This window comes from Fundulus heteroclitus, chromosome 4 (assembly GCF_011125445.2).
Source record: "Fundulus heteroclitus isolate FHET01 chromosome 4, MU-UCD_Fhet_4.1, whole genome shotgun sequence".
Lineage (NCBI taxonomy): Eukaryota > Metazoa > Chordata > Actinopteri > Cyprinodontiformes > Fundulidae > Fundulus > Fundulus heteroclitus.
Genome location: NC_046364.1, coordinates 24463735 through 24486263, shown reverse-complemented (window position 1 = coordinate 24486263; position 22529 = coordinate 24463735). Strand labels below are relative to the sequence as shown.

The 22529-nt window shown below is 38.9% G+C and overlaps 1 protein-coding gene across 1 annotated transcript; it reads left to right on the top strand.

Moving 5' to 3' along the window:
• The first annotated feature begins 2400 nt into the window (after window positions 1–2400).
• LOC105917651 (serine-rich adhesin for platelets) lies at window positions 2401–21555 on the top strand. Its single transcript, XM_036135718.1, has 13 exons — window positions 2401–4933; window positions 6636–6762; window positions 6854–6995; window positions 7353–7466; window positions 12159–12284; window positions 12447–12492; window positions 12799–12893; window positions 15828–15943; window positions 16168–16436; window positions 16511–16607; window positions 18652–18781; window positions 20731–20887; window positions 21047–21555. Exons 1-13 carry the CDS (start codon window positions 2401–2403, stop codon window positions 21166–21168), a joined length of 4074 nt encoding a protein of 1357 aa, XP_035991611.1. The 3' UTR covers window positions 21169–21555.
• Window positions 21556–22529: the final 974 nt, after the last annotated feature.

The following is a 22529-nucleotide window of genomic DNA, read 5'->3' as shown; positions in this document are numbered from 1 at the left end:
ATTCTATTTTTGAAGAGGGTTGATCTCAGAATTGAAGCCATTAAGGTCAGATGTGTCACTGACTGAGGGCTCCATCTGATATTCTGCTTGGGGTGTTGTCTTCTGTGAAACACCTTAGGACCAGAGGCCAGCTCTGCTGTTTCATGTTGGTTTTTCATGCTTAACAGTGATGGCTGTTAAGCATCACTCATCTCTTGAACCACGTGTCTTCAGTGATCAAACTGTATGAGTCTTCGGTCTCTCTCCTTGTGCTCCAGACACTAGAGAAGGGTATATTGTTGCCTCTGGTGTCCTCCAATGCAAACCTGATGTTATCCACTGACTTGCTGCTTTCAGTAAAAGGTTTGTTCCACTTCTTTGGCTTTTTAACCTGGTCATTATTCATATATTCAAACCAGGAGTGGCTGTGTGTTGTTCCCTGGTAGCAGTTCAGTACTCGGTATTCCACTTCTTTCGTGATCAGCCAAAGTGGGTGAACTCAGGATCTCAAATCATCCCCTTGTTCTGGATTGTTTTAGTTAAAAATAAAAACAGCTTAAAACCCACTGCTGTCAGACAGGTACCCCAGGGCTGAATACACTATCTAAAGTTTTATCTGAAGAAAAACGAAGCCGAATAGACACTGATGCTTATTTTCATCATGCAGACTTATTTACATGCATTTGTTTTGAAATAATTTCCTGCTCAGCCATTGAATAGCACCTGCTTTAGACACAAATTGCTCTGTCATTGGATCAAGTAAATACGCATTTACCAACATTCAGAGGTAAGTTCTGCTTCTCTTTATGTTAAACCCGTTTAATTTAGTGAACTCTACTAATACTATAAGATTCAAACTGTACTTTTTTCATAAAGTGTGCATAAATTATATGTAGCTATATGGTGTAATCTGTCTGAATGAGAGCAGTACTAGCTGTAGTTACGTTATTTCATCGTATCTCTGCAATAATGATAATTACTTTTGAGTGAGTGTCAAACCGAATTTCTGTATTTTGTTGCACACAATTTAATCTTCTAATATGATGCTCTTTAAGATACTCATTAAGATTACTTCACTTTAGCAAACAATCACATTAACAACTTAAAATGAATATTACCTTTCTACTGAGTAATCAGGAGTTTTAACTGGTTTCCTTTTGTCGATGTACGGTGAGCTGCAGGGGAACTTCAACCGGCACACCACATATTAAACCCTTTGAGAAGCTGTAAGGTGACCTGAACCAGGCTGTACAGGCAAACATGGCTACAAGAAGTGTCTTACTGGTTATTTGAACCAAAAAGAGTAACAGTAGTGACTAGAGGGTTGTGTGTTCTAACATTTTTGGAAGAAAAATCTTTTGATTAATGAGTAAAACAAGGTCCTTTTTGCTGTTCAAGAGCAGTTTAAACCACTGTCTTTTACAGATATAACTACAGATGAGGTTACTCATCACCGTGTGAACAAATTTCTTTTGAAAGACCTAAATATTTATCTTTTTTCAATGACTGTAGGTTGCCTATATCAGTTTTAGTAAGGTGTACAGTTAAGCTCCCAGAATTATTTATACTCCTGGCAGTTTTCAGAAAAATAAACTTTTAAAATTCCAAATTGTTTTTTTCTACTTTTACCAGGAAGGAAAAACCTCCAGCAGAACCAGGCTTAGTTTGAATGGTTATCTGCCATGACCGACTGGTTTAGAGAAGACACAAAAAAAAAAAAGCACAGAAACACACATTAATCGAGAAATCATTTATATGTTACAGGATGATGTCAGATGATCGGCTCTTATCTATTTAGCTGAAGAAGCTCAGCCAGTTTTATTTCACCAACTATTCAACAGTCCCTCCTCCTGAGCAAGTGTGTGACAGTAGTGAGTGGCTGATTGCCTCAAGTTGTTAACTTTCCAAGAACTTCCCATTTTAAGCAAATGTGGCATCAGTGGAAAGGACAGATCCGTTTTAACAGAACAAAAATGGAAAAAGCAGCACAAAATACCAAACAGAGCACCATGCTTTTTGTTCCAAATACCAATCAGCTTTGACACCAGGCATTCGAGTATATGGAAGGTTTTCATTTCTTAGCTTCACAGTAGCACCATGTATAAATTACACTCAAGAAATGAATGGTTTCACAAAGAGAAAAGGTGGGCAATGCCCAAACCAGATTTCAGGAATCACCGAAACAAGGCGTCTGTACAGGAGATCATATGGGTGATTTGGATAAATTTTGGTTTGTAAAGGCTTTTTAAAAGCCACTTTAGTTACTTTTTTTTAAAGAACACACCTTTGTAACTATATTACTGTTTGTCTATTTTACAGGATGAAGTGTTTGGTCCTTTGGTGGCTGACCTTGCTTGTTTTCCATGACAGAATTTGTGAAAGGCAGGCATTGGATTCCTATTATGTAAGCTGAGAGGAAGTATGCCTGCCAGCCTGTGTCACTGCCTGTCTTACAGCCTGTGTGACTGCCTGCCTACCAGCCTGTGTGATAGCCTGTCTGCCAACCTGTGTGACTGCCTGCATACCAACCTGCCTTACAGCCTGTGTACCAATCTGTCTGCCAACCTGTGTGACTGCCTGTGTGAATGCCTGCCTACCAACATGTCTGCCAACCTGTTTGCCTGCTTGCGTACCAACCTGCCTTACAGCCTGTGTGACTGCCTGTCTTACAGCCTGTGTGACTGCCTGCCTACCAGCCTGTGTGACAGCCTGTCTGCCAACCTGTGTGACTGCCTGCATACCAACCTGTGTGACAGCCTGTGTGAATGCCTGCCTACCAACATGTCTGCCAACCTGTTTGCCTGCTTGCATACCAACCTGTCTAACAGCCTGTGTGAATGCCTGCATACCAATCTGTCTGCCAACCTGTGTTCCTGCTTGCGTACCAACCTGCCTTACAGGCTGTGTGACTGCCTGTCTGCCAACCTGTGTGACTGCCTGCATACCAACCTGTGTGACAGCCTGTGTGAATGCCTGCCTACCAACATGTCTGCCAACCTGTGTTCCTGCTTGCGTACCAGCCTGTCTTACAGCCTGTCTGACAGCCTGTGTGCCTGCTTGCGTACCAACCTGCCTACCAGCCTGTGTGACAGCCTGTCTGCCAACCTGTGTGACTGCCTGCATACCAACCTGTGTGACAGCCTGTGTGAATGCCTGCCTACCAACATGTCTGCCAACCTGTTTGCCTGCTTGCATACCAACCTGCCTTACAGCCTGTGTGACTGCCTGCCTACCAACCTGTCTAACAGCCTGTGTGACTGCCTGCATACCAATCTGTCTGCCAACCTGTTTGCCTGCTTGCATACCAGCCTGTCTGACAGCCTGTGTGCCTGCTTGCGTACCAACCTGCCTTACAGGCTGTGTGACTGCCTGCCTACCAACCTGTGTGACTGCCTGTGTACCAATCTGTCTGCCAACCTGTGTGCCTGCTTGCCTACCAACCTGTCTTACAGCCTGTGTGACTGCTTGCGTACCAATCTGTCTGCCAACCTGTGTGCCTGCTTGCCTACCAACCTGTCTTACAGCCTGTGTGACTGCTTGCGTACCAATCTGTCTGCCAACCTGTGTGACTGCTTGCGTACCAACCTGTCTTACAGCCTGTGTGACTGCTTGCGTACCAACCTGTCTTACAGCCTGTGTGACTGCTTGCGTACCAACCTGTCTTACAGCCTGTGTGACTGCTTGCGTACCAATCTGTCTGCCAACCTGTGTGCCTGCTTGTGTACCAACCTGTCTGACAGCCTGTGTGACTGCTTGCGTGCCAACCTGTCTTACAGCCTGTGTGACTGCCTGCCTACCAACCTGTCTGCCAACCTGTGTGCCTGCTTGCGTACCAACCTGTCTGACAGCCTGTGTGACTGCTTGTGTACCAACCTGTCTAACAGCCTGTGTGACTGCCTGCATACCAATCTGTCTGCCAACCTGTGTGCCTGCTTGCGTACCAGCCTGTCTTACAGCCTGTCTGACAGCCTGTGTGCCTGCTTGCGTACCAACCTGCCTTACAGGCTGTGTGACTGCCTGTCTGCCAACCTGTGTGACTTCCTGCATACCAACCTGTGTGACAGCCTGTGTGAATGCCTGCCTACCAACATGTCTGCCAACCTGTTTGCCTGCTTGCATACCAACCTGCCTTACAGCCTGTGTGACTGCCTGCCTACCAACCTGTCTAACAGCCTGTGTGACTGCCTGCATACCAATCTGTCTGCCAACCTGTTTGCCTGCTTGCGTACCAACCTGCCTTACAGGCTGTGTGACTGCCTGCCTACCAACCTGTGTGACTGCCTGTGTACCAATCTGTCTGCCAACCTGTGTGCCTGCTTGCCTACCAACCTGTCTTACAGCCTGTGTGACTGCTTGCGTACCAACCTGTCTTACAGCCTGTGTGACTGCTTGCGTACCAACCTGTCTTACAGCCTGTGTGACTGCTTGCGTACCAACCTGTCTTACAGCCTGTGTGACTGCTTGCGTACCAATCTGTCTGCCAACCTGTGTGCCTGCTTGTGTACCAACCTGTCTGACAGCCTGTGTGACTGCTTGCGTGCCAACCTGTCTTACAGCCTGTGTGACTGCCTGCCTACCAACCTGTCTGCCAACCTGTGTGCCTGCTTGCGTACCAACCTGTCTGACAGCCTGTGTGACTGCTTGTGTACCAACCTGTCTTACAGCCTGTGTGACTGCCTGCCTACCAACCTGTCTGCCAACCTGTGTGCCTGCTTGCCTACCAACCTGTCTTACAGCCTGTGTGACTGCTTGCGTACCAATCTGTCTGCCAACCTGTGTGACTGCTTGCGTACCAACCTGTCTGACAGCCTGTGTGACTACCTGCATATCGACTTACGTACCAGCCTGCGTGACTGGCTGTGTACCCATCTGTCTGCCAACCCATGTGCCTGCTTGCGTACCAACCTGTCTGACAATCTGGATGGCTGCTTGCCTGCCCAACCCTCTTCAACAGGTAATTACCACGTACAGTCTCACACAATTTTATGGCTAATTGATTGTGGCATCTCAACTTGGAGCAGGTTTATTGGGTAAGTTGTAAAGCCTGTGCTATATTCCATTTACTAAGGATAAATAAACCAACAAATAAAAGCATACTTAAAAGAATTAAGCATTAATGGGCCAAGGACTAATTGTTAAGTCTCATGGAAAATTGTTTGCTATGTCTTACTCCATGCCCAGTTTCTCAATGAATATTAAAAGTTAAGACAGGAGTTGACTCATTTATACAAACAATATTTTAGTTGCAGTCAGGTTTCTGCAAACAGACTAAAGCTTTGCTTTTGTCATCACAGTATTAAGAGAATGTGAAGCCATAAATTAGTAGTCAGCGTCTTAGCAAGTGTATCTCTGGGTGGAGAAAGTTAGTTTGAAATGCTGATAGGTGGGTGGCAAACCTTGTCCTGTGATGCGTGACTGTGCAGTTTACAAAGTCAAACATATGGAACAGGGGCAGATGGAGAGAGATGAAAGGAGAGAGGTAAGGAGAGATAAAAAAGAGACAATGGAAGAGAATAATAACCCATGCTAGTGAAACAGCTAGTACCAGTTAGGCAGCATTACACACAATATAAAAATGTGTGAAACATGGTTCTCGAAAGCAAAGTGCTGCAGCAGGAAACATTTAACATTAGAAGGTGTTTGATAGAGTAACTGTCACAACATCGAGAAAAAATTTTATTAAACCATGAAACCAGCAAGACAATTCCACAGTGTGCAGCAGGCAAATCAGGAAGCTATAAACAAAATCCCACAGTGTCAGTAGGCAAAACTAAATATGCAACATGCCTTACCCACGACAGAATTTCATTTTAATTAAAGTTGTTTTTAAATATCATTGCAGTTGTGCAACTAGCTATTAACTTTGGAAATGGTTTAAAACATAAATAATAACAGATAACTATGATTTTCAAATCCTTTTCAACTGTATGCAATTGAAAACACCACAAAGACAGATTAGTTAATGTTCAGTTTGATAATATTTATTGTTTTTTCTTGGAAATATTCACTCAATTTGAATTGATGCCTTCAACACGTTCCAATAAAAGCTGGGACAGAACCATGTTTACAACTGTGTTATGTCACCTTTCCTTTTAATGACAATCAATAAGTGTTTGGGAACTTGTAGATGGAATTCCTTCCCGTTCTTGCTTGATGGTTAACTTCATTTGCTCAACAGTATGTGGAGAAATGTTTTTATACTGTTGGACTACTTGCTCACACACTTGTTCACAAAGTAGTGAACCTTGCCCCATTGTTGTTGTGAACGACTCAGTCTTTCGAGGATGCTCTTTTTATTTACAATCCTGACACCCACCTGTTTCCAAAGAACTTTTTCACGACAGAATGATCCAAACAGGTATTTTTTGAGCATTCCTCAACTTTCCCAGGTTTTTCTGAAAATATTTCAGGCTTTAAATTCAGAATGAATGAAAACAAGACAGTTTACCAATCTGAACATTAAATATCAAGTCTGCATAGTGATTTGTAGTGAATCCTACATTCATTTGGCTACACTTTTTAGTGCAGTTCCATTTAAGTTTTACAGAACATCCAAACTTAATTGGAACTGGTTTGTATGAAAGTTAAACCCTTTTCTACTACTGCTTCTTACTCCTCCATCTTTTTCCTTTAATGTTTCTCCTGCTAATCCATAGGTAATGTAGATAACCCTATGGAAAAACATTCAGTCAACCCCACAGGAATAGAATATGCCCAAAGCCACATTGACCATCTTGCCTCGCTTTTGAAGGAGGGAAGCTCTGATGCTGATGACATTTTTCAGTAAATATTTTAATTCTTATCAGAAAATGTAGATATTCTGTAACATTGTGTTAAACAAAACTGACCCTATTTTCTCCTATTTTTCCACAAGAAAGATCCGGTCTCTAGAAAAAATCCTAGAAGAAACACAGGTGAATGAGACAACTTTGATGTCAAATGACAGCATTGTCGTCCTTCTATATAAATCCACTGATGACTTTGAAGGTCTGGAAATTAATGCCAATGACACTGAGGTAAATATTCTGCTGTCCAGTCAAAAAATAATAACAAGGACATGTTTGTTAGTGTGGTGACAAAGTAGCACAAAAAAGGTATTCCAGCTTTTTAAATAATAGTGAAAGGTGTACTATTAAAACATAAATGACTAGAGGAAATCCCTTTTAGGTTCGGTCCACACATTCATTGTCTCACTGGAGCCTTTGTACCAAAGTGGATCTTTTGAACATCAGGAAAAGAAATAGAAACTAAAACTTAAATATTCCAAAACTTTTTTTTTAAATGAAATATCCTTGTTGGAAAACATGGTTGCATTACACTGTCACATATAATTTCATGCAGTGTTTCTCCTTCTGTTTTTGCCATCAATGTAGGCAAGGATAAACGAAAATGTGGCAAACCTCAAGGTGAAGGTCCGTCTGCCGAGAGAGCTGAAACTTCAAAAGAATGACACAGCTGTCTTCTCCATGATTCAGATACCAAAAGAGGTCACTGACTACACTCTCCGTGCTGTCCAACACTAACAGTTTTCCATCCATCCATCCATTTTCTTACTCGCTTTTTCCTCATGGGGTCGCGAGGGGTGCTGTCAAATTTTAATTAATCGAATTGATGGATTATTTATTGCCCCCCCTCGCCCTCCCCCATTTCCGACCCCACCCATTTCCAGCCCCATCCCCCACTTTCGGAATTCACACCCTTCCCCCACCTCTGGACCCATCCACTACACCCGGAGTTCATCCCATCCCATTACCACCCTCCCCTTAGATTGGTGGTGTTTAAACTTTTTCGCCTCACCGGGCAAAACGGTCAAGTGGAAATTACTCATGGGCTGCAAAATTGTATCTCTTATTTTCAAAATGTTTACAAAATAGTATTTTGTGTTTCAGTTTTACCTGCTGAACAAGAAAACTGAGTTGTACATAATCTGTGTCCATCTACCTCTAGTTTAGAGTTTTGGTTTTGAGCTAAATTTGTGCCATTCTTCAATTGAGGTTGAAGAGAAATTCTTTTCAAATGGCCTCTGGAAATAGTTTAGGCACTCCTGCCTTGGGCCGTTGCCTACTAGGCAATCCCGTAGAGGCGGTGTGGACAACTAAGATAACATCTGCAGATATTATAATCACAACACTGCGCTTCTCCTCTTGTGCCTGTTCTCCGTCTCAATCAAAGGGGTTACAAAAGAGAAGCCGGCATGCACCTGTGTAAAACCCAGTAAAATAAAGTAATTGATAACAGCTTTTATCTGCAGCTCACTTTCTATTGTCTCCCTAGAGAGCTTGTCCATAAATTTGGCTTGTCTCTAAAAATCCCGACTCCATCGTTCCACTTCCAGTGTTACTCTTTAAAGAGCAGAATGACATAAGGGAATACTTTTTTGCACAACATCTAATGAAAACTTCAATTAAGTTTTAAGGGGTGTTTATTTAATAGCGTTTTAAAGAGAAAGTTTTAAAAGAAAAAATAACTTCATATAAGCAGATCTGGAAATCAGTTAAGAGAACGGTGCAAAGTCTTAAAATCAGCATCTCTACATGTGTGACAGCTATCCCTTCTTAAAATCAGCATCTCTACATGTGTGACAGCTATCCCGTCCCACAAGCACATTAGGTAATCACCTGAACCCATCAGATAATAAACCTTTATTTAGTCTAATTGAAGCACAACTTCTCTTTTACCAGAGAGATATGAAAGTGGGGTGGAGAACATAACAGGACACGTGACAGCTGTGTTTTTAATGTTAATTTCAGAAATCTTCCTGTTGCAAAACATTAGCGTTGTTGATTAAAATTGAATATAGGCTAAATATATTTTCCTTTCATTACTTGATGTCTGAACACACTACATATCTTTTTTTTCTAATATTGACTACTTGTCATTTTTATGCAAATTATGATAATTTTGTTAATAGTTCATAAGATAAAACCAAAAATGTCTATTTTAATTAAACAAATACTTCTAAGTAGTGTATAGACATATTAAAAGTTGAAGAACTGGCTTTTTTCCTGTTTTTTTTTTCAGTTCCTCCTTTCACTAAGCTAACCCTCCACTCCCTCAGCAATCTGTCACACCTGTTGGGCACTAATTAGTCAGAACTCACTCCACCTGCCAGCCTCCCTACATAAGCCTCCCTCAGTCTTATCTTCCCTGCCGGTTCGTCCTCAGTCTCCACTCACTTCACGTCTGTCAGTCTGGTTGTCCCCTGTTTCAGCTGGTGGATTTTCCTGCCACCTCTGAGCTTCAATAGGCCTCTGTTAAGTGTTGGGTTTCCTGCCTTCATCTGTGCCTCAAGTCAAGCTTCTGTTAGCCGCTGGGTTTCCTACATTTTCTGTGCCTCAAGTCAAGTCTCTGCTAGCTGCTGGGTTTCCTGCCTTCATCTGTGCCTCAAGTTTTGCTCCCTGCTTCATTGCCTGGATCTCCTGCTCCCCCTGTACTACAGCAACCCTGCATCTCAAGAACTCTCTCCAATTCTCCAGCTCCGGTTCTCATCTACACCCCAGCTCCACTCTAGTCCTGCCTTTCTGATTTCCTCATTCACTAATCATCTCTCTTTCAATAAACTATCAGAAAATAACTCCATTTTGTGTGTGCATTCTGGGTTCATCCAAAGACAAATTCATAACAGAAACAAGTTTGCTTTGAGCTCAAAATTAAAAACTGCATTAGAGCTGCCATATTTGTTTTAATTATGTGGGTTTAGTATGGTGAATATATTGTATTTTAATTAAAGGTTTTCAATGCCTAATAGATAAAATAATGAGCAAGGTGGGACAAGAGAAGGTGAAAAAACATCCCTGCCATTTTTAACACCAAAAGTAATGCAATCATATATTAGTCATCCGTCTTCTTTTTTCTGTCTTCTTTCTTTTTTTTTAAACTGAACTCCACTGCTTTTACGAATGCATTTCTAAGCTTTACCAGTGCATAATTTGTTGTTTTAAGCTTAATGTAGGCTGATTTTTTTTAAATATTGTTTTATGCAGTGTAACTACAAATACATGTAGTTTGTACAACTGAATATTGTACACACAGTTTGCTAGGTTAACAAATTAGTTAACAATGTTGTTGGATTCAAACAGCAAATAGGAAAACCAAAACCAGCAAGGTTAAAGCTATTGAATGCAACTTTAAATATGTATTATGAACCATAATACATTGCATATAATCTGTATACACACACACACACACACACATATATATATATATATATATATATATATATATATATATATATATATATATATATATATATATATATATATATACAATAAACATGTATATATGTTTATTGTATATATATATATATATATATATATATATATATATATATATATATATATATATACAATAAACATGTATATATGTTTATTGTTGGCTGCAAAGAACTGCCTGGCAAAACAAAACAAATAAATAAATAAATATTCACTCGGTTTCGAAATCTGGAATTGTAAAAACCCTTTTGTTCATTCATGTATTTGATGCAGTGATGGACTAACGATTGTATCATGAAATTTAATTATTATGTATTGTTATAAGCAGGAAAGTTAAAAATATTTAAAAAGTTCTTAGTTCTCTGGCAATAGATGTATAGCTGAGTTCACCGTAGCCAAAGCCTGAAGGACACAAAGACAGGTCTTAAAAAAAAAACTACCCATAAAGAAATAGGCTACTTCAGACACCAGAAGTCTGGTTTTATTGCTAAATAGCACAAATATACATTTAATCACAGATTTGGATCAATGCTATCATGGAACTAACAATCCCAATAATACTTTCAGTTTTTGAGATTGCAAACATTTTTAATTGCAACTATACATCACAATTCACTTCCCAACCTCTCTAAAAACCACAATAACAATAAACAATGTGTGAATTCCCCATTTTTCTTTTGAAGGGAAACTACAAAATTTCAACATTTCTTTTTTAACATCAGTGCCATTGCTTCTGTTGCTGTCAGTCTGATAGTTTAACAAGAAATATCTATATTTGTACCACCTAGAAGAATCATGGAAGATTTTATCATGGGAGATTAGATTTATTTAGAATCAGGTATTTATAGTTTGTGAGATACTTTTGTTTTTTACAATGGGTGGATGGTTTGTTTAAATGTCTTTACCCTGTTAAACCAATGTTTATCTGCCTTGCATTTTTATTGCGTATGAAGTAAATCTATAAAAAGAAAGTCGAAGTTTAATGCATCTGGTACCATATTTCAAAGTTGACTGTGATAGATTTCTTTATTACAAAAATACAAGAGCACCAACTTAGAGATGACCTGTATGCTGCACATTTACCCCAGCGCTACAAAAACATATAGAGGTCCTATGCAAATGTTGCAGCAATGACTTGAAAGTGATGTTATATTCTACCCTATGCAGTCACTCTGTCTGCACAAATGAAGAGCAATTTGCCTTGTCATTGTAAATACTTAGCCTGATACGGGTGTATGACTTATTTTGTGAATAATTTGGGCCATAACTATTTTCTTACTAAGGGGCATTGATTAATGGACTGTGCATAATTATTAAACTTTCCACCCAATATTGTCAGTCAAAGAATAATTTGCTCTGCTAGCCACCAGAATTGACTCCTGGATAGGTGTCAAAACGTTTTCAGAAAGAACTGAACGAAAGTCCGACGGCCTCCGATTTAATCCTGGTTGCTGTTGCAATGACCCGGATAACTGAGAATTTGCACAGGTCTGCAATGTTTATTTCTATTTAAAAAAAAGTTTAAATTAATTTTTAAAAAACAAATAAAGCTTCTGTTTCAGTTCAGGAGACAAGGAGTAAAGAATGCCAACTGCCCAAAGGACGTTTTTCTCAGATAAACTTTGAAGCTCCTCATGTGATGGAAACCACTGATAACATAATTTATGGACTAATTTGTGTTGATTTCTTTATGTGCGGAGTGCTTGGGTTGCATTACTGACAGCTAAAGTCAAAATAGAGCCAATAACTCTGTTGGAAAAAAGTTACTGACAAAAACAATGAGTTTAATAATTATTGACTTACCTTGTGTGTATCATAACTCTTGGAATGTCATCTCTGACTATGTTGATAATCTAACAATAGAGTTCTCATTGACTTGATTTTCCCTATAGATTGGTGATCAAGTATCAGTTAATAGTTGCCTTGGACAAACTTTCAAACTAACTAATTTATTGTTTTGTATTGTAGGTTGCTTCAAAGGAATGGGATACATTGTATGATCACAGATTTGTTGGCCTGAGTGTGAGTGGCAAGAACATTTCAAACCTTCGAGACCGAGTCAACATCAGCATATATTCATCTACAAACCCGAGTGTAATTCCTTTAACTTCCCCAATTCCTTGATAAAATTATAAGTTATGTAGTCCTACGCTGTCTGTGATTACTTCATTGATTGGACAGATTTGATATTTTGTTTCATAACATTAAATCACCATCATATCTGACATCTTCTTAATTTGTAATCTTGTCTCACAGAAAACCCAAGAACCCAAGTGTGTGTTCCTAAACAATACAGAAAACAGTGAGTTTTGAATATAACCTTGGTGTTGAGCAGCAACATAAATGGGAATTATTTTTGTTATATGCATTATGAATACAGCTCACTTGGCAGTGGTGGCATAGTGGAGGACACAGGTGCCCTACTCTAACCACAGAATGGCTGCCCACTGCTCCCTTAGGGATGGCTTAAATGCAAAAGACACATTTCATTTCAATGTACAAAATTGCATAGAGAAGTAAATATATGTATTATTATATTATGATGATGTTTTCTACATTTTATAGCACTATTATAAAAACAGGACTCTCTGTCTCTCCTATTTAACAGACTTTAGCACTGATGGCTGTTATACTTTATGGCGCTATAATCAGCATTACGTCACTTGTTCCTGTGACCATCTTACGTACTTTGCTGTGCTCATGGTAGGACTTGCCTTTTGTTGTTGTACTAGACTAAAGATGTTTTTTTCTGTCTTTGCTATATTTGTATCCTCCTCTGATCTCCTGTAATGTGTTTGCTAAAGCAACATTTTTTCCAGAAATTGAAAACCTCTACTTAGAAAATGATACTGAAAGTAAACTGAAAATAAAGTCCACAATTGTACAATTTTGAATGAATGATCAGATTTTAGAGCTAACATGGGCAGAGACATATGCATAATCATGGAAAAGTTTGTCAAATTAACCTCTGACTGTTAGTTGATCGCGTAACTTCCCCAATGGCTGCTTTTAGCAAATAGAAAATAAAAACACAGCCTTGAACTCAGAATATCTGCTCAAAAAATTTAAATTTGACATTTTCAGACACAACATTCTTTGAGGTCAAGGGTGAATATTCAGCAACATTTCCCTAAACTAAAACACACTGAACAATTGAATGCAGGCGGTGGGAAAAAAGACAAAACAAATGATGCAGAAATGCCCCAACAAAATTCCAACACACACACACACACACACACACACAAACACACATTGAGGAACTTTTAGAGAGAACAGTTAACATAACGCTCATGTTTTTAGATTGTGAGAGAAAGCTGGAGTACCTGGAGGGCATCCACACATTCACATGGAGAACATGCAAACAGAAACAGGACCTTCTTGCATCAAGGCAACAGGGCTACCAACTGTGCCACTGTACATCCCTAATATGTCAGGATTTGAACAACTTTGAAATGAAACATTTTGTTTGCAAAAGGCTCCAACTCTGCCAAAACATTTAAAATATGGACCAAAAGCAAATTATGCCCTCAAACAACACAACCTACACACAAATGTTTGAGCCCTTCCAATCACTCTTTACACAAGGAGCAACAAAATATAAAATACCACACTCAATGTGAATGAGTGCAGCATTGCTGGTTCATTGTGGCCAAAGACTTTACGCAGCTTACATGTCAGTGTCATTTGTTGTCAAATTTGCCTTCTTAAAAAAAAAATGATCCAGAATCAGATATGCTGTGATGCAGTTATTTTTATTAGTCATTCTTTTTTTTTTAAGATTGTGGGTAATATTTCAACAAAAAATACTAGGGCTGTCTGTCTCTTCTAGTCTCTTCTCTCTTGGCGAATAGGCCACACGGCTTCATTTACATCACACTCAATATTTTCCCTTGCGATGCACCTAGGGAAAAATCTTCTTTCATGCCTGATAAATCCTTGACATGCCTCTGCATCTATATCATGGGCAGCAGCAGTCATTGCATTGAGCAAGGGCATCTGCTCATAGAGGTAGTGATCATATACCTTCCATTTCCATGCACTGAAGAATTCCTCTATAGGAATAGATACAGATATATCTGTATATACTGTTTAGCAACATTACCTGTTCTCCAGTCAAAAAACTCTTACAATGAATGCAACTGTGTTTCTACTGAGAAAAGGTTGGACTCTTTGCCCCGCCCCTCCAAGTGAAAGGCCATGATTTACCACATGATCAATCACAGTTGCCCAAATTTCATCTGTCACTTGAGCCCTTCCAGCTACACCGCCACCTTGCACACGGCTTCCTCTTCCTCATAATCTTCTTCCCCTGACCAATCTACCTCTTACTCTGACTCTCATCTGCCTTAGACCATCCATGTGTGCAAAGAACAACACACAGCATTGCACCTTTTATGGCCTGCAGACTGATTGCTAATTGAAAAGTTGTGTGAAGAAGTGTCAAACAGGTGCTTCAGTGATTTCATACCGATCAAGAAGTTTCTAAGAGCTAGGAAGATATAGTTTCTGTTTGGCTACCACAGCTAAAGCAATGGAGTTTGGACTGCTTGAATGACATCTGGATTATCTGTTTTGCAAAAGGGTTGGGGAAATGTGTCAAACCAATGAGAATGAGTTAACTCATTTGCAAGAGGTGTCTTTTGCTCTGCTGAGGTGGTGATGATGAAAACTTAGAGATTGCCAGTTTCTTCATACAGGTCAACGCAATCAATAAAAACTGTAATTAGTAGCTTATAAATGACTAAAACTTGGTGAACAAGGCTGCTCACTGTACTCATTGACATAGATAAGTTTATTTATCTTAAAAAAAAAAAGGCTAATTTATTGCCAATGTGCAAACATGACGGTATCTGGCAACAGCACACATGAACTGACGCCATACAAACAGTGAAAACATAATTAAAATTTATGGTTTAATTCAGTGATGATGAAAAATAATTTTGTTTTAACATTGCAAGACGTGCATCAGTACTGCAGCTAACAGAATGGTTTCAGTATGAATATACTGTGAGCTCCTGTGCTTCAGCTATGATGAAAACTCACCTGAGTGGTGTTTAGGAAACTTTTTTGAACAGCATCATGAAAACACAAACTAAGCAACAGTGCTGCAACATCTAGGCAGAAAATCAGTACTTAGATGCTATAAAGATGTTTTTGGGCATCTTTTTTTTTGTGACCTCTACCTTAATCTAAAATTTTTCATTTAAGTTGTTACCAGTCGTACTGTTTTGATTATAGAATTAATAATACAACACATAAATTGGATTGGATTAGACCCTAAACTGTCTCCTGTTAACAATATTATCGATTCATGAACAACTTTCCTTATTATTATTTAGAAGTTATGGCCATTACGATGAAATGCACAAATTTCTCCTCTGTTGTACTATAAATGAAAATATTTATTTATTTACAGACTTGTCCTTATAGGACAAATAAATACAAGAGCTAACAAAGGGTCTGCTTCTTCTTATTGACTAAACAGTACATGACTTTTGTCTAAGAGTGGTTTAAACTGAATTGGGTGCCTACAGTATAAAGATACTTCCAGCTTTAAAATTTGAAACTTTAAAATATGCTGTTATAAAATTGCAATATAGATCAAAGACAAAATGTGATACTATATTTTCTCCACAGGTAAATGCAAAGCTCTCAGCCATAGACGCTGAGATCCTGTTCTACATTACCTACATTGGCTGTGGTATTTCTCTTCTTGCTCTGGTTGTCACTGTTGTGCTCTTCATCACCAACAGGTACCATGTTCTTCAATGAAGACGTTTATACAACACTCACATTTCTTTATACTTTTTTCCTTCATCCATCCATTTTTCTAGAACATTGAATATATATTCTCTTCCTGTAAGTTTAGTCATCTGTTCCTCTTTTCATTACTCAGCTTTTATGACGTAATTTTATAACACAATATGGGAATGAAAAGTTGTCATCTACAATAGAGCATCTTGTCTATTTCTGACAGACAACTCAGAGTGGATGATTCCAAGAAGATCCACATCAGCCTTGCAGTTTCCCTCATCCTCCTAAATGTCCACTTCCTCCCCAGCCAGGCAGTGGCAGAGGCATCATCCAATGAGCTTTGTCTTTATGTTGCTCTTCTTCTTCACTACTCCCTGTTGGCCTCTTTCACCTGGATGGCCCTGGAGGGCTTCCATCTCTACCTTGTCTTGGTCAAAGTCTTCAACATCTATGTGAGGAGATACCTGCTCAAACTCAGTGTGGTGGGATGGGGTGAGTGGATTCATCAGAGTCTTGAAGGTAAGAGTCTGCAGCCTTAAATTAAGGAAGCAGTTGATGTCTTCCAGGTCTTCCTGCATTGGTTGTGGCAGTTATGGTGATCATTGACAAAGACAACTATGGTCGTGTGCCCCTGGACTCATCTAAACCCAATGGAACTGCAGTGTAAGGAAAAGAGCAATTCTCATCCCCTAATCTTTGGGTGATTATTTGAGAGGCTGGTTCATATCTCCAACGAGACTGAGCAACAAAATAGTTTGTTCTGCTCTGGTCATCCTTCCATCACAGACAAAAGATGAGCAGAAAATGCTCCACAATATTTCCAGCTACTGTATGAAAAAAAATAATAAATATCTTACCATTGCAGGTGATCTACAAACCTCTAAATTACAGAGGCATAATAATTTATGTGAGGCATAAAGTATTTTTCTTTTAGAAGAATATTTTTAGATACTTTGCAAAAAGCACTTAATAATCAGCTGAATCACAGTTGTTATATTTGTGAAAGTTGAATAACAGACAGAATTTGGAAATCTTGGGCTATTGATTTGTTGAAAGTTTTTTTTTTTCCATTCACTCCTAAATTACACACTTTTCAGTTTAATAGATACAGCCAGAATAGAAAAAGTGGACTTCAGAAAGCTGAAATTGACAAAGGAGACATTTCGTAAAAAAAATAAATAAAATAATGGAATTTGTAAATGGATTTTCCTACATTAAGCACAAAAGAAATATTTTTAAAAAAAATTTGTGTCAACTATGGAGTGTATTTTGTGGATACCGCTGCTGCCCAAACAGGACTTTGAAACTGAATTAACACTTGGTTTTGAAGAACCATTTATTTTTTCACATTGTTTCAAATATAATTTTAAATATTTTTCCCCCTGGGATTATTAAAGTATGTCTGATTCTGATTCTGATAATGAAACAATGCAAAATCACTGCCCTACAGCTCCATGGTGCTATTCACTGTTTGACATTAAGAAAGCAGCATATTTGTGTCTGCGATTATGTAAAAAAGTATTTACTTTTATTTGATTTATTTATATTTTTATTCATTCATTAATTTCATATTCATTCATCTACTAAAGTGATAATTCGATCTGACATGGTTGACATACTGTCATGAATTGTTTGTAGAAGGACCAAATGGCAGACCGGAGCTTGGAAGTGGCATGATGAATTGCAGGGTGGTTTAGTATAAATGAAACAAATAAAACTTTCCTACAGACCAGGCGAAGACAATGAGCAGGAATAAACAAGAAGCTGGCCTGAACAGGGGTAGCATAATGGAGGACCTGACAAGGAGTGAGAGGAAATTAGCAGTTTAAACAGGGGAGAAAACATGTAGGAACGTCAGGGGAGAGTAATAAGCACAGGTAACTGGCATAACAGTGACTGAGCCGAAGGACAAGGCAGAGCAATGAGGTGGCAGGAAACAGGGAGGAAAACAGAACTTAAAAATCTAACAGAAAAAAAGAATAAAGTAGCTAAACCCATACTGAGGTGGTGGAAGGAACCAAATCTACAGACTAATAACAAATACTAAAGAGGTGAAGAAACTAACAGACTGCATGAACCCCGTGAGCCTAAAAATAAGCTTGACCCATGCATGCACAATGCATGGGTCACTTTCAATTTCTAGAATTAAACCAAAATGATATAATACTACTTAATACCCAGTGGAGAACTTTTTGTACTATGCAGAACAACTAACAAGCATAAATATGGCGATAGACACAGGAATATTGGAGAAAGCAGATATTCAAGCCAGTTATTAACAAAAGACTGGGTGGTTTTTTAAACAAAGTCAGACATTTTATTGGTGGACTAGACCAGTACAAGATGTGCAATAGCATATGTTGTCCAAACTAGTGTTGAGGCTACTGAACATAATATACATAATGTTGGTAATTACTTAGAATTGTCACTGAATAAAGCAACCATCTTACATCTAATTGGGTAGGAAATGTGTCAGCAGTCAACATAGATTAATACATGGTTGTTGTTGAAAGGGCTATTGGGTATCTGTATATTTGAACAATTCAGAAGGATCACTGAGTAAACAAATAAGCTGTGCAAAAAACAATTTTCTATAATAAATTATTGTATATTGTTCAGTCATCTTACCGAACCTAAATATAGATTACTTTGCCCATTCTATAATTATACGATGATAAATTGCTGCCTGTGCTTCCATGCTGTATAGATGTTATATAACTGATGACACGGCGAAGCTGGTGACCACAGTGGGACTGTTCAGCCTGGTGTTCCTCTTTAACGTGATCATGTTTGGACTGGCAATCAAATGGTACATGGGTGCTGACTTACACAAGGAGGTAATAGTTTGGGTTTGTACTGATTACACCTTTGTATTACACATTACTTAATTTAACAAATATTTCTGTAAAAACTTTATGTACAGTACAAATAAACATAATGAACACCAGTCATATGTTTTATCAGTGTTTAATTTATTGACAATAACAAACTAATATTAATTAAATACACAAATGTTAAAATGATTGTTTTTGTCTGCCTTTTCTGACATTAACTTGAGTGACTTCTCGTCTTTAATTCATAGGGATACTTAGATAATACAGTAAGAAAGCCAATTATTTTTACAATAGGTTCACTCTTCAAAGGTGGCTACCTACATGTTTCAGGAGTGTGTGTTTAGGAGTTTTTGGTAATCTTCTGAGCAATGCATTTGTAAGATCAGACATTGAAGTCGGATAAGTTGGCCAAACAAGAGGTCTCCACTCTAATTCACCCAAAGGTGATCCATCGGGTTGAGGTCAGGACTCTGTGCAGCTCAGTCGAGTCTTTTCCCAGCAAACTTGCTCACTTGTGTATAAGGAGGTGGTTGGACTGTGCGCACACAGTTGGATCATCAAAAAGTTCAGAATGTTTCCTCTCAACTGAATTTAAGTGGCTGAGCACAACTCCTGAAAAATAGCCCCACACCAGTTTCAGCTTTCTACTAAACTTTACAGAAAGCAATCAGGCAGGTGCTGCTTTTCTGGAAACTGTCAAATCTGGAATCAACTATTGGGTTGCCAGACCGGTAGGTAGGATTCATCACTCCTTAATAGCATGTCTCCACTGAACTATAGTCTACTCTTGATGTGGTAAACAAACCGAATCAAATACTCTGCATTGCACTTGGTGATGGAAAGCTTAGATTCAGCTGCTGGGCCATGAAAACCCATTCCAATAATCTCTCTATGAGCTGATCTTATAATTTAACAGCCACATGTTGCTTTGTTGACTCTGCAGACAGCTCAAGATCTCTGAGCGAGGTCAGCATCCACTAACCAGTGGATTAGCCCAGCTAAGATGCACTTTCAGCTGGGCTAAATTTTCATCTTGTAGCCCAGCGTGGAATAAAACCCTTATTTCACCTAACACTGTTATGATATTTAAAGTTTTATTTTTGTATGTCTGGCCAGCCTGACAGTGATATTCCCATTGCTACCTGTAATGAAGATCACCAGCTGCACCTTTAGCTTCATCATAATTAGGCTCACTCCATTCACCTGTTCTCCTGCCTTTTTATACATTTATACGCTAGTTATCTGATGGGGGCAAGATTAGACAGTTAAATCCATGGTACAAGAACTTGGTCAGATAATAGGCAAGGAAGGAAAAAAAACAAAAAAAAAACACTGGCCATCTGACATGGCTTTCAAAAATCTGGTGCCGACTGAATGACAAACAGAAGTATATAAAGGCTGGACAACAGGTGAATGGAATGAGCCTGTAATGCTGAAGCTGGATGTGCAGCCAAATGTCCCTTTAGTATTTATTATCTTATTATGTTGTATAGCTTTTTCTAGTGGAATTGCTGACAATTGTTTCCTATGGCTACATGTGTTCATGCACTACATCTTAAAAGTTCCCTTTTTGTGTCCTCAATTTTTTTGTATATATATTTCTGACACCAGAATCAGGCTTTTACTTTTACTAATTGGCCTGAATCTGATTGTTTGGAACTGATTTTTCTTTGGATTGCACTGAAATCTATGTTATTGGATAGGATGTGAAGATGAATGTAATGACTCAAAGAAATTAATACTAAAAAGCTTTGCGCCAGGCCTCTTTGTTTTCTTAGTAATGCCCTGAGATTACTTCTTGTGAATTAATTAACCTGGACTGACTCAAAGTTTTCTCACCACATTTGTGTGTGTGAACATATATTTTTTTTTTTGGAGTTTATCCTGTAAACCCCGACCTATACATTTTTATCACCAGTGTGTGTGTGTGTGTGTGTGTCTAACTATCTTAGCATGGACGGAGTAAACATCACAAAGCCAAGCAAGAGATTTGCACCCTGCTGGTGCTCATGGTTCTGCTGGGCCTCACCTGGGGCCTGATCTTCTTCTCATTTGGCCACCTGACCACCCCTGGACTCTACAGCTTCTGTATACTGAACTCTTTGCAAGGTTTGAAGAGCTTTTTCAAAGTATAATGCAGGAGCTGTGGACATAACCTTACTGAGTAGAGTTATTTATTAGGCTCTTAGTGTTATTTAGGACTTCCTTGATAATTGTCTTCTATAAAACATATAAATCTTTATCTAATTTCATCATTGTATTTTACAGGTTGCTTCATCTTCATTTACTTTGTGTTGACGTGGAAAAAGTCGAAAGATGCTGCTAGCAAGCTGAGCTCTTCTGAAGTACAAAGCTCTGACACTGGAACACAAGCAAAGTCCCACCCATAAAGATGTGATTGAAAAATGTAAACGTGCCTGCCTTTTTATATCTCACTGTTTTTGTTTAAAAATAAATATCCAAAGAAACAAGCATTTCCAATAGTGCTATCTCATTTTAACCAAAGTAACATTCAGTTATAAGGAAATCTTCAATATATTTTTTCTCTTTAAGCTTAGCTATCTTTTGGTTGCTAAACAAGTGCTCACTCGTTGGACTCATCTGCTGCCTGGTTTACTCTGGTCACGACCCGGACTGTCTCTTGTTGTTGGAGTATTGCATCGCCCTTTGGATTCTTTAGCCACCTCCAGCCGCTCCAGTCATTACCTGCATGTTCTGCCTGTCATCGGACTGATCTGCTCGCATCTCCTGTACTGCCTGTCATTTACACACCTTTTAATAAATCTTTTAACGTGTAACTCCATGTTTAATTGAATTATCTGGTTCAGCTGCATTCATATACGCAACATCACAGTAATCTAACAGAGGCCGGAAGGTCAGTAGGACAAAATGCGTCCTTGCACTAAAAGAAAAAGATCTATTTCTGAAGATAAACCCTAGTTTGATCCTCAACTTTTTTACATGTTCAGTGTCAAATAAATTAAAGCTTATTGTAAATTCCTCTGCCAAAGTAACCTTGTCTACAAGTTAAATTTTTGCAACGTTTGCACATTCACAAACAAATGAGAATCCATCTTTTACCGCACCTGCTTCAACCGTTTGGCTCGAACCTTTTTTAGTCCGGTCACAATCACATTGCAGTATTGTGGTTTAAGACAGGAAGTACTGCTGCAACAAAAGCAAGAGCAGCTGAGCCCACAGCAGAAACAACATTAACATGGTAGCGCAGGAGGACGCATGCCTACCTGTTGCTATCACATATGTTTTGTAAGAATCCACAGTTTCTTCTTTGAAAGAAGAACACTAAGAAGTGCCTTGACTAGCTTACCTTCATGTGGTTTCTCAGGATGTCTGCTGCTTACGTTTTAATTTGTTACTGTGATTGGCTTAAACCAACCTTTGGTAGGCGGGCTCTACGTGTGTGTTGCTTTGGCAATCAGCTCAGAGAGTTCTGCTTAATGTCCTTCCTTTTCCCAAACGGATTCAATGGAAGCAGATTGATAACGTAGAGTGCTACATATTAATCTGGCTGGCCAGGTTACTGCCAAAGTAGTCTCAACAAACTCTATTGGTATACCTATCATTCTTTTTAGGAAAGGGAGAGTTATTGGAACTTTCTTTTAGTTATCAGCATACCCTTTGCCTCGTCAATATCTAGGACTAGTCTCAGGTGAAGCAAATCAGACTGAACCAAGTCAAATGCAGACTGCAAACACCTAAACATCAGTTACAGCGTTTGCATGGCAGTAAA

Coding starts and splice junctions, on each gene's coding strand:
- LOC105917651 (XM_036135718.1), top strand. CDS start 2,401: ATGCCTGCCAGCCTGTGTCACTGCCTGTCTTACAGCCTGTGTGACTGC. Junction 12,285..12,446: donor ATTCATCTACAAACCCGAGT/GTAATTCCTTTA, acceptor CTTGTCTCACAG/AAAACCCAAGAACCCAAGTG. Junction 15,944..16,167: donor GTGCTCTTCATCACCAACAG/GTACCATGTTCT, acceptor TATTTCTGACAG/ACAACTCAGAGTGGATGATT.